This window comes from Plectropomus leopardus, chromosome 11 (genome assembly GCF_026936395.1).
Source record: "Plectropomus leopardus strain MGB_pleo_1.0 chromosome 11, ASM2693639v1, whole genome shotgun sequence".
In the NCBI taxonomy this organism is placed as follows: domain Eukaryota; kingdom Metazoa; phylum Chordata; class Actinopteri; order Perciformes; family Serranidae; genus Plectropomus; species Plectropomus leopardus.
Window position 1 is genome coordinate 36,758,861 of NC_142186.1, and position 12,576 is coordinate 36,771,436.

The following is a 12,576-nucleotide window of genomic DNA, read 5'->3' on the forward strand; positions in this document are numbered from 1 at the left end:
CTAAATTAGGCCGGTTTGTCCACCGAAAACATAATGTGAACATTTGAGCCACAATCACAAGATTTTGTTATTAACTTTGATTTAATCACCTTTTATAACATGTGATCAGTGACGGATTTCTGACCAGAAACTGACTTTGGTCGAGGTTGAAGTCACTGAAATTTGCTGTACTTACGTTATCAAAAGATATTCTGTGATATTATGCGTACTAAGTATTGAAAATAAAAATACAATTAAATGCTGGTGATAAAAATGAAACAAGCAAGTAATGTACATGTTAAAATTTAGGCCACATTACACTTAAAGGGAAAAAAAAACGGTCAACGAGCAAAATCCATCTTTTCTGTCCTCCTAATGTACATTTTATTTATTAAATGTAGCGGAGTAAAATTGAATGTTTAGAGAAATATAATATCTCAATTAAAGTACAGATATTCCCAAAAATACTTCAGTAATATAACAAAGTATTATTTATTTGTTGTATTATACCAATGCATTTAATAACATGACCGTCACCACCAGACGACGTGTATCAATGTGGGGAAATTACACGAATTAAAAATTGCACTAATCAATTGTTGAAAAATGATTTCTTGTTAGTTTGTTAGTTTCAGTCTAAATGCTGTTTAGGAAAAAACTTTTTTAACAATATCAATAATAATAACAATACTAATAACCTGGATTTGTGTGGCCTCTCTCAAGATACCCAATGTTTATTTACTGAATAAGAGGATGAAAATAAATGAAAAAAAAACAAGAGCAAGAATCACAACAGCAATGATTGTCAGAAATGATTAAGTTTGTGAGCTTATTTATGTAATTTTTTTGCGTAATCATTATACATAAAATATTAACAATCAGTCATAATCATCGTTATTTGTATAGGATCTTTCATACATAAAATTCAGCTCAAAGTGCGAGACTGCTAAAAATTAAAAACTAACAATGTATAGCAATATATATTTATAAATAAAGATATATAGAGATAAAAAAAATAAATAAAATAAAATATATAATTATTTGAGTCCACAGATTTTTCTGCTGTGTAAACAAGTTTGAAATATCTCTCAGGCCCAAAAACGTTTATTATCAGACATTAAAAAACATTACATGATACACAACTCTGATTATGTTTGTAACAACGAGGCCACAACTTAGCACATTAATGATTCACTGTTCAACCATATTTTATATTTTAAACGTCTTGTTCTCCTCCTGATGAGATTAGGTCCTCGTCAGTCCAGCAGAGGGCACCCTGTCCCCACGAACACCACCGGGTCTCAAACTGAGGTCCTGGGACCTGCAGTGGTCCCCAGACGGTCGTGTACTGTAGTTATTAACTAGTTATCCTGACTTACTAACATTAATTACACATTAGAGCAGATAAACATGTTATTAAATCCATTTATTACCTGTGATTTTTAATTTATGGGGAGTATCTCTTTTAGTAGCATTTTTTAAAATTCTGACAAAGTTTATCTCCAACACAAAGTAAACAAAGGCGAGTTCAGTCACTATGTAGGAAACTAGCAAGGAAATTAATATAAAATGAAATGTAAATTTAAAAAAACAATTAGACAGCAGCCCTGATAATAACACAAATACCAGAGGTAATACCAGAGAAAAAAGTGTATATATCACGAAACAACTTCATCAGATTGAACATTAAATATCGTCTTTGAACTCTGCCAAACTGAATATAGGTCAAACAAAACATTTGCAGTCCTATGCTGTCTTTATTTACATTTTACACAACGTCACAACTTTTTTGGAATTGGGGTTGTAAAATAAATATTCAAAGAGGAGCAGATTGGAGATAAAATCTCTGTAAATGAATTTAAAATGAATCTAAATGACTTTATATTGATTTATTGTGAATCTGAATGACTTCAAGTGAATTTAAAATGAATCTAAATGACTTTGTTTAGTTAGGGATATTTTGGTAGATTTCTTTTATACATAAATAAATTATAAATACATTAAATAAATAATAAAATAAATTAAATAATTACATTATAATAACCATATGAGATTGTTAGTAAGTAGGCTCTAAATATTAATACTATCAGTCTGAGGTTTCCTGTCTTCAGGTGAACCACGTGCTGGTCTGTGCACGAGGCTTTTCAGTGACTTTTTGATATAAGTGAGGACCAGTTGTTGTTATTGTTGTTATTGAAGCAGCTGGACAGTAAATCTGATTCTATTCTCACTCTGATGACTCTACTGTTAAAAAGCTGTCTCTCATTTATGGACCGCCAGCCACCGCAGCACGAGCTGTCCACGCGTCCTTTCTGCGCTGTGATTGGCTGAAATGGCCCGTGCCAGCCAATCAGAGAGCTCCGTCCTCCGGGCTCGGCGTGTCCACACGCTGCACACGTGCGTCCCGGTGAGAGGTAACGGGACTCCGGGACCCCCCCTCCCCGGTATAAAACTGACCCCGACCTGTTTACGGACCGTGAAACAGCCAAACTAACCACAAAAACGCGTCTCATTTCTGATCTGATGTTTTTATTCACCGTTTTATTGAATTTCACTCAAAGTTTCATTCATCATCCGGTTTTACTTCACTTCATTTCGTGAAACTGATCATCGCCGGTTCCGGTGTAGACTCGGTGTCTCGGTCCCGTCATGGTCCTCTCTCCGGTCAACAAGCTCAAAGTCTTCCAGCTGCTGTTCTCGGACCCCGGCAGGTCTTTCTACAGCAGCGGGGACAAACTGTCCGGCTCCGTGCAGCTGAGGGCGGCGGTGGCCTGCAGGGTGACCGGCCTCAGGGTCACCGCCGCCGGCTGCGCCCGCGTGGATTACCGCGGCGGGAAGAAGCGCAAGAGCCGCAGCCAGGAGGTGGAGTACCTGCAGTACGAGGAGGAGCTGCGGCTGGAGGAGAGACTCTCCAGAGGTCAGGAAGACTGCGCGCTTTTTATTCGACATTTTTTAGGATGTGGCAGTAATATTAGTTCTGTTTTTTAAATATTTTTTAAAGCATATATTTGCAGTTTAAATAGTATTTGTGAGGTCATAGTTAAAAAAGTGTATACTTTAATTAGATGTGTAATATAGGAGTTGTGAGAACTTCTCTTTTTGGAAAAATATATATATACATTTTGCAAAAAATTATATCTTCATGAGTAGTTTCTGAATGAAAGACAATCTGAAAAATATTTTAACATTTAAGTAATTTGTTTTAGATAATGTCCTATATTTTATGGAGAAAAACTATATAAAAAATGTAGAATTGTTAATTCTGTGTTTATATAGCTTAATAATATTAATTTGCATATTTTTCTCTGATGTATAGTTTACATATAATTCACAGTGTATACACGAAAGAAACAGTACTTAATCTTGTAGATAAGTAAAATAATCATGTATATTTCACATCATTTGCAGTGTGAATGCTATTTGACAGGTTTGTGTTTTTTTTGGGGGGGGGGTATAAATATGTTTTGGTATATTTGTATATTTTCCCTTCAGATTTCTGTATCGATCATTTAAATTGATTAAAATCTAATGAAATGATGTTCGTCCTCAGACTCGGACGGCTGCTTCCTGCTGCAGCCTGATCAAACGTACAGCTTCCAGTTTGGCTTTGAGCTTCCTGCACCAGGGTGAGTCACTGACCAGTTATTGATTACTGAGAAATGACCACTGATCAGTTATTGATTACTGAGAAATGACCACTGATCAGTTATTGATTACTGAGAAATGACCACTGATCAGTTATTGATCACAGAGAAATGATCAGTCATTTGTTGACGTGTCCTCTGGTCGGTTTCAGAAATCTGGTGTCGTCCTATAAAGGAAAGTTTGGTTACGTTCGTTACTACGTGCGGGCAGAGCTGGACAGGCCTTCCCAGAATGCTTTGCATTGTGAGCGAGAGTTTGAGGTGGAGGAGCCGCTGGACGTCAACCGGCCCGACCTGCTGGTACAAAAACACCATAACTCAACACGTACACGAATATTTTAGCAGTGAAACGTCAGCGACAGATGGTTCCTTACTCATCAGGTTTTTTCCTTCAGCTGTTTGTTTCACTTCTGTTCTTTAAAAACAGTTTACAAATGTTTCAAACCGTCGGCGTCAAACGGCGCCTTAAACAGAAACACAGTTTTAACTTAGTTATATGTTATGGTTCTTCATGTTCTGCAGAGATCTCAAACTATAATCAGCTGACACTAATAATGTGTTTGACAAAATGACCGAAAGTAAACGTTTAATTTAGGTTCTTAAAGTGACTCAGATTCAATCTTCTGTCTTTAATTTGTGTTTGTGAGGTTTTAATCACTACAAACATTTATCTAGCACTTCTTTTTTATTTTTTATTTGCAATAATAATGACGGGGATGACGTACTGAGAGGATGGGAAGGTAGGGGTGGGCACGGGTTAACCCTTTCAAACCTAAACAAATTGGATCGATATCTTTAAAAAAAAAAAAAAACATGGGAAAAGGCTATGAACAACTTAAAAAGAAATAACCCCAAAATTTTGAGGGAAAAAAAGTAAAAGTGTAAAAGTACAAGAAAATTACTTAAAAATTAGAAAAAAGTAAATGATAATGATAATAATAAAATAAAGGAATAAAACCAGTATTATCTAGTATTAAAATAGCATTAAAGTATAAGAATAGTAACAGAAGAACGTCATGATTTGGTCCAAAATGATCCTAAAAAGCTTTAAATTCAGGTGTGAGAGCTTTTGACTCGGGTTTTACAAACAGCTGCAAACGATGGCGGTCACTCCCTCCAGAGGAAGTTCAATCAAAAAACAAATCAATGCTGAATAATAATCTGAAAATAGGGATTATGAGGTGTGACCGGTCGCCCGTGTCGTCCTCAGGCTCCGGCTGCAGCCTCCAAACAGAAGAAAGTCACCTGCATGTTCATACCTGACGGCCAGGTGTCCATCAGCGCTCAGATCGACAGGAAGGGCTTCTGTGAGGGAGAAGAGATCAGCATCAACGCAAAGTTTGAAAACACGTGCTCACGCATCGTCGTGCCGAAGGCCGCCATCATCGCCCATCACTCGTACCTCGCAGACGGACGCACTAAGGTGAAGCCCGGTTGCAGAGCGACTTCCCGTCTTTAACAGCAAAATGCGAAAAATCTGATCTGTGATGTGTTTTTTTTCAGGAGTTGCGTCAGAAACTGACGGCGGTTCGAGGAAACCACATCATATCTGGGATGTGCGACATGTGGCAGGGGAAGACCATCAGAGTCCCCAAACTGCGCCCGACGCTGCTCGGCTGTGACATCATCAAGGTGGACTACGCCCTCATGGTGAGTCCCGATGACATCGCCACAGGTAGACCGCTGCTGGAGGGCATGTGATGAGAAACAGTGAAATAATGAATAATAAAATGTAATTAAATTAAATTAAATGAGGTAATTCGTGAGAGATAAATATTAGTTACATGAGATGGAAATAAACAGGAGATATGCTGAGGAAAGATTTTTAAAAAATCGAGGTAAAATGAGATGAGATTATATATGTTAAAAAAATTAACTCAAATTAAAGTGATGAGCATGAGTGTGGATATACCTTCACCTGGTCTTTACAGATCCAGCTAAAACAAAATAAATCAGACTGACGTTAGACACGAGAATCTTTTCTCAGCAGATAAATAATCTGAGATTAAATGAAGTAAATTAAAATGAGATATTAGATAAACAAACAAACAGAAAAAGATACAAATGAAACGTAATAACAGAAATGACTCAGTACTCGACTCAGCGTCCTCTCATTTTCCTGCAGATCTACCTGCACATCCCCGGCAGCGAGAAGCTGATCCTGGAGCTGCCGCTGGTCATCGGGACGATCCCGTTCAGCGGCGTCGGCAGCAGGACCAGCAGCATGAGCAGCCAGGCCGAATCCCTGAGCAGCCAGGCCGGATCCAGCTGGTCCTCCTTCCCCTCGGCTCCTCCCAGCTACTGCGACATCCACAGAGACCTGAGGGTGGACGAGCCCCGCACCCCGCTGCTCCACGACTACGACGGCGGCGAGGACGATGACGACGAGGGCGGGCTCTTCATGAGAGCGCCTGAAACCTACTACCCCCCTCCCCCCGCGTACACCGAGGTGAGACCAGCCGGGAGGTTACAGCCGTGTTCACCTGAGCCGGAGCTGAGACGAGATATGACAACATGAGGTTAAATATTAGTGAGATTAAATGAGATTAACAATGTGAGATTAAGTAATAATGAGATTAACAACATTAGATTAAATACATTTAGATTAAACAGAATCATATGAGATGAAACTGTATTAAAAAGATGAGATAAAAAAAGATTAAACAAGGTGAGATGAGATTAAATGAGATGAACAAATTTACAGAAAAGAGATTAAATTAAACGAGACACAAGTGAGACAAAATGAGATGAACAACAAGAGATTAAAAACAGATTAAATAAAATGAGATTAAACTCCATGTGATTAAATAACAATTAAGAACATTAGATGATATAAATTTAATTAACATGAGATTAACAACATAAAATTATATAAAGTCAGATAAAACAAGATAAAATGAGATTAACAATGTGGGATTAATAATATCAAAATAAGACGGATGACATTACCTAAAATAAGACAACAAAACTGAGACAAGGTATGAGAGCGGAGACAAGACAAGATGAAAGACTTAAAAAAGACGAGATAAAATTAGTTTAAATAAAATGAGAAGATGAAACCAGATTAATAAAAAAGACAAAGTTTGGTTTCATCCATCTGACAGTTTTATATTTTTGGTATTCGTTGCCTTCAGGTTGATGAGGACGCCGTTAACGCTCCGAACCTGGTTCAGGTCTTCTGAGGACTTCATGTCCCTTCGCCAAGATGGACTGAGGACTGAAGACTGATCTGGACTGACCTGGACTGACCTGGACTGACCTGTCCGTCACTTCTCAGCACTGCTGACAACTGCTGACTCAGCGGTGTCCTGTCAGTGACTCAGCAGTTTTCTGACGACGACTCAGCGTGTTTTGACACTTTAATCTGTGGTTAAAAGCAGAGTGAACGTTTTGATGTGAAAAGTGTTTTTAATGTTTGTTTGTTTTTTAAATTGTACATATGATGTAAATAAGAGCATTTGTTTATTTTTTTACTCAAACAATAAATCAGTCTCACATTTGATCTTGTGCCTGTGTTTGACTGACGTGTGACTGCAGAACAAATAATCCAACATTAATTTACAGAAGCGTGTTCATCATTCAGACACTTTGCATTAAAACAACGAGTACACGGGTTATTTTTACACACTTAAACACTGTCTGTTGCCTGCTGTGATCCAGCCACCATCAAAAACTATAAAAACAGATTTTTTAAATTCATATTAAAATACACAAATAAAGTATCATTATGTTACGATCAAGCTGCATCCTGTTAGGCAGAAAAATGAGGCCAATAAAACAAAAAAGTGAAAACCTGCAGTTCCTCTAATGGCCACTGGAGGCTGGCTCCAAAACAGAAAACACTCACACACCCCCATCTTAAAATGCCCAAATAAACATGTTTACGGCCTGGAACAAAAACAGCTTTAGTCTCTGTAGTTCATTTCAACATTCATGAGGACTGAACAGCAGGTGAACTTTTACATAACTCACCTGTTTGTAATTTATTAAGGCTTAAAGTTGCACATATTTAAAGGCGAGACACTTTCAGTCTGCTACCACAGTGGGGGGAAAAATAGTAAAAAATATATATATAACATCTTTTTCTTTCTTTTTTTTTTATATATTCTAATTTTCAGGTTATTTTCTTTGCTCATTTCCCCGTTTGCTGCTCTTTCTCATGTTTCTAAAAGAAACCAAGCAGATTTTCTCAGGTTTCAAAGGGTTAATGCTCTTTTGGTAACTGTTACTGCAGTAAAGGCTCTGAATACTTTTATCAGGTCTGGACTTTCATTAACTGAGATTCGGCTCATGTGTTTCCACATTAATGAATAATGAATAAATAAATCCTGTCCGAAACATAATGAAACACCGACATGTTCACAGTATCCGTCTAAAAATAAGAGTGTATAAACTGAGCTGGTTTTACGGGGAATTTTCTTTTGCAGTAAACAGTTAAAATCAAAAATAAAATTGTACAAAACAGCAAACAATAATAGCAATGTACAAGAGCTATAAATAAAAGATAAAATGTTATTGTGCATATGCGTAATTAACAACATTTACACTCAGTTAAATCAAGATCTAAAATAAGGCGTGTAAACAGCGGTGATGGTGGCAGTGAGGTGAAGTTATTTTACAGATTTTCCTTTTATAAGGTGCTCTGTAGGAAAGTGACGTTTCTCCTGGTTCGGTCCTGATTTGGGAAATGTGGAGCAACAAGCTTTTCAGCGACCGAGTACAGAATATAAAAATATAAAAATATAGGTTGGAGGCGTCTGTTTCACAGCTTTATACGTGAATAAAAACCAGCGCTGGTCCCGCCTCGCGGCTAAATGTGGCCGGCCGACCTTTTGATAAAGCTGGCCGAGGTGGAGCTTTAGGGATCATCGGTTATGAATCTGAGGGCTGAGTGATGAACAGCATCACGTGACTTTAATGTTGAGGCTGCAGCTTTTCTATTTATAACATCCCCTCTGTCCAAACAGATCAAAATACTGATTCAACTGTTCTGTTTCTGTCCAAAAAGCAAACTATTGTCCTCAGTTTATTAGTCAGCATGTCAGTAAGGCGCTTTAAGTTTATCCTCCAGCTAGATACCAAAGTATTAGTACTGTAATACTCTCCTTGGAGGTGCAAATTTGTGGAATGAATTTGAAATGATTTAGTTTTGGACCACAGACTGTGAATAAAGATGGACGATGTTCCCCCCCGGCCCCCGCTAAGCTGAAGTGAGGCTAAAATATCCGAGAGGCTGGTGATGTCATTCGGAGCCGCAGTCTGCGTGGTAGTGATATGTGCAGTGGGGGAGTTCCCACCAAAACACCAATCTGACCAATCACAAACAGCTCTGCTGAATGTGAGTGCATGGATTGGCTGTCACAGCTGTCAGTCATGGTGGAAAAACCCCTTGAACAAACATCAGGGTGATGAGAACTTCCTTCAGTGACGGAAACCATCTTTGGGAAACATGTATTCAGCGTACTAATGTGGAGGGGTGGGCTTTATGTGCTATACTACAGACAGACACCAGGGGGCGATACACACCAAATAAGTGACTTTTCTGTAAAAAAAACAACTTTGTAACATTTTTATGTTAGATAAAGCACCACACGCACCCACAAAAGATCTTTACAATCAGCAGTTTCCAGCTGCGACAGCAGATCCGTGCGCTTCCGCTAAATGGAGCTGCTCACGATTGGTCGGACGGGTGTTTTGGAGGGAACTCCCCCAGCGCAGATATCGTTACTGCACAGACTCCGGCTCCGAATGACATCACCCTCGCAATATGGCAGCGCCTGAATCTCAGATATTTCAGCCTCACTGAAGCACAGCGGGGCGTGTCATCCATCTTTATATACAGTCTATGATACGTACGTACGTATGTACAGATATTGCTTCCAGCCACAGCTGTTGCCGGCGTGAAGGCGTAAGAATTATAAAGGGACATTTTTGGAAAAAGACATTTGAGAAAGTGACTTTTTTGGACGTTTTTTTAAAAAGTGAGATATTTTTGTGTCTGTGTTGATACTTTGTTCCTAAAACTCTCGAAAGTTCAAGTTTGTTAAAGTCATCAAGGAATTACTGAAAGTCAGTGCAGTGTGTGTGTGTGTGTGTGTGTGTGTGTCTGTGCGTGTGTGTGTGTCTGTGTGTGTGTGTGTGTGTGTATGTGTCTGTGCATGTGTGTGTGTGTGTGTCTGTGTGTGTGTGTCTGTGTGTGTGTGTGTGTGCGCAATCTGACTCTTGTTTATTTCGACTGCAGCTGTTCACAGAGACCCCTTAGTTTGACCTCTGACCTCTGCACAGGTGCTGTACTTGCATGTATATTTTTGTTTATTTGTGTATTTAGATATTCAGATCTTTGAAGTTTTAACGTAAAAACAACAGAAAAAAACTGCAGAGTCATCGTCATGTCACCCTTCACACACTTGTGCTCTTGTTTTTGGGCTGCGGTCCTCCGCCTGCATGCCCAGCAGCCTGCCGTCGCTCTCATTGGTCGACGGCTGATCCCGGGCTGCGTGTGATTGGTCGAGGCCCGGCGGGCACTCGCTCAGAGAGTGATGGAGCTCAGGTTCCTCTTTCTGTTTCTACTTTTAGAACCAGCTAATGCTAACGTTAGCGCTGCAGACGGACAGTAGGTCAGAGGTCACAGCGTGCTACAGCTCAGCGCCGATTTTAACGAGCGGCAGTGAACACGCCACCGATCGATCACAGCAGATCATTGATTAGTTCATTGATGGACAGTTTGTTTTGTTCATCAGGGAACTGAACTCTTATTTTACTTTAGTTCCCAGAACAGGAAACAGGTTTCCAAAATAAAAGTGTAAAGATAGAAGTGCAATTTGATTCTGTCAGCAGGAAGTTGACCTCAGATCAGATCAGAGGACTTCCTGGAAGAACCTGAGACAGACTGAGACCGTGAGGGACACTCAGAGACCGTGAGGGACACTCAGAGACAGATGGACGATGGCTTCACTGTAAACAAACAGGTGGTTACAGTGAAACTGACTCTAAAGATAGAAACAAGTCTGGACTCTGTGAAGCTCCAGCGGCGCCTCCTGCAGGCTGCACAGCTCATTACACACACAGTACTTTTACTGCAGTAATACCACAGAACGGTAAAGGCTGTGAGTACTTAGTCCGCAGGAGCCCATTAAGGGGTCTCCACCCTCAGGTTGGGAACCACTTACATGTTAATGATTGTTTTCAGAGTTAATAATTTTTTTGTGCACATGCAGAATAACACGAACGTCAGAGCGAAATAATTATCAGAGCCGAAGCTTCTCAGAGCGGAGACTTGTTGCCTAGCAACACTGTAAACAGGAAGTCAGTCAGAGCTGGGCTTTATGCTGCGTCCATGTGACGTCAGGAGGTCGAAGTTTCTTACTGTCTGTCTGTCTGTCTGTAACTGTCTGTCTCTGTCTGTAACTGTCTGTCTCTGTCTGTAACTGTCTGTCTGTAACTGTCTGTCTCTGTCTGTAACTGTCTGTCTCTGTCTGTAACTGTCTGTCTCTGTCTGTAACTGTCTGTCTCTGTCTGTAACTGTCTGTCTGTCTGTCTGTAACTGTCTGTCTGTCTCTGTCTGTCTGTAACTGTCTGTCTCTGTCTGTAACTGTCTGTCTGTCTGTCTGTAACTGTCTGTCTGTCTGCAACTGTGTCTGTCTGTAACTGTCTGTCTCTGTCTGTAACTGTCTGTCTCTGTCTGTAACTGTCTGTCTGTCTGTAACTGTCTGTCTCTGTAATTGTCTGTAACTATCTGTCTGTCTGTCTCTGTCTGTCTGTCTGTAACTGTCTGTAACTGTCTGTCTGTCTGTCTCTGTCTGTCTGTCTGTCTGTGTGTCTCTGTCTGTCTCTGTCGTCTGTGTGTCTCTGTCTGTCTGTCTGTGTGTCTGTCTGTCTGTCTGTGTGTCTCTGTGTGTCTGTCTGTGTGTCTCTGTCTGTCTGTGTCTCTGTCTCTGTGTGTCTGTCTGTCTCTGTCGTCTGTGTGTCTGTCTGTCTGTCTCTGTCTGTCTGTGTCTCTGTCTGTCTCTGTGTGTCTGTCTGTCTCTGTCGTCTGTGTGTCTGTGTCTGTGTGTCTGTCTCTGTCTGTGTGTCTGTCTCTGTGTCTGTGTGTCTCTGTCTGTGTTTCTGTCTGTCTCTGTCTGTGTGTCTGTCTCTGTCTGTCTCTGTCGTCTGTGTGTCTGTCTGTCTGTCTCTGTGTGTCTCTGTCGTCTGTGTGTCTCTGTGTGTCTCTGTCGTCTGTGTGTCTGTCTCTGTCTGTGTGTCTGTCTGTCTGTCTCTGTGTGTCTCTGTCGTCTGTGTGTCTGTCTCTGTGTCTCTGTCGTCTGTCTGTCTGTCTGTCTCTGTCGTCTGTGTGTCTGTCTCTGTGTCTCTGTCGTCTGTGTGTCTCTGTCTGTGTGTCTCTGTTATCTGTCTGTCTCTGTGTGTCTCTGTCTCTGTGTGTCTCTGTCGTCTGTCTGTCTCTGTGTTTCTCTGTCTGTCTCTGTGTGTCTCTGTCGTCTGTGTGTCTGTCTGTCTGTCTCTGTCTGTGTGTCTGTCTCTGTGTGTCTCTGTCGTCTGTGTGTCTGTGTGTCTGTCTGTGTGTCTGTCTCTGTCTCTGTGTGTCTCTGTGTGTCTCTGTGTGTCTCTGTCTGTGTGTCTCTGTCTGTGTGTCTGTCTCTGTCTCTGTGTGTCTCTGTGTGTCTCTGTCTGTGTGTCTCTGTCTGTGTGTCTGTCTCTGTCTCTGTGTGTCTCTGTGTGTCTCTGTCGTCTGTGTGTCTGTGTCTCTGTCTGTGTGTCTCTGTCTGTGTGTCTGTCTCTGTCTCTGTGTGTCTCTGTGTGTCTGTGTCTCTGTCTGTGTGTCTGTCTCTGTCTGTCTCTGTGTGTCTCTGTGTGTCTGTGTCTCTGTCTGTGTGTCTCTGTCTGTGTGTCTGTCTCTGTCTCTGTGTGTCTCTGTGTGTCTGTGTCTCTGTCAGGAGGAGATGTCAGTGGTGGG

At 40.6% G+C, this 12,576-nt stretch overlaps 2 protein-coding genes across 3 annotated transcripts in view; both read left to right on the plus strand.

Moving 5' to 3' along the window:
- bnipl (BCL2 interacting protein like) overlaps positions 1-682 on the plus strand; it is an 11,438-nt gene extending 10,756 nt beyond the window's left edge. For both annotated transcript variants that reach the window (XM_042490099.2, XM_088084795.1), the window contains exon 10: positions 1-682. This exon is cut by the window's left edge and continues 950 nt beyond it. The gene's annotated coding sequence lies outside the window, so the exon portion shown is untranslated.
- A 1,498-nt stretch (positions 683-2,180) lies between these two features.
- LOC121946372 (thioredoxin-interacting protein-like) lies at positions 2,181-7,125 on the plus strand. Its single transcript, XM_042490938.2, has 7 exons — positions 2,181-2,896; positions 3,530-3,605; positions 3,776-3,923; positions 4,834-5,046; positions 5,127-5,273; positions 5,749-6,072; positions 6,758-7,125. The coding sequence occupies exons 1-7, from the start codon at positions 2,629-2,631 to the stop codon at positions 6,803-6,805; spliced, it is 1,224 nt and encodes a 407-aa protein (XP_042346872.1). The 5' UTR covers positions 2,181-2,628; the 3' UTR covers positions 6,806-7,125.
- Positions 7,126-12,576: the final 5,451 nt, after the last annotated feature.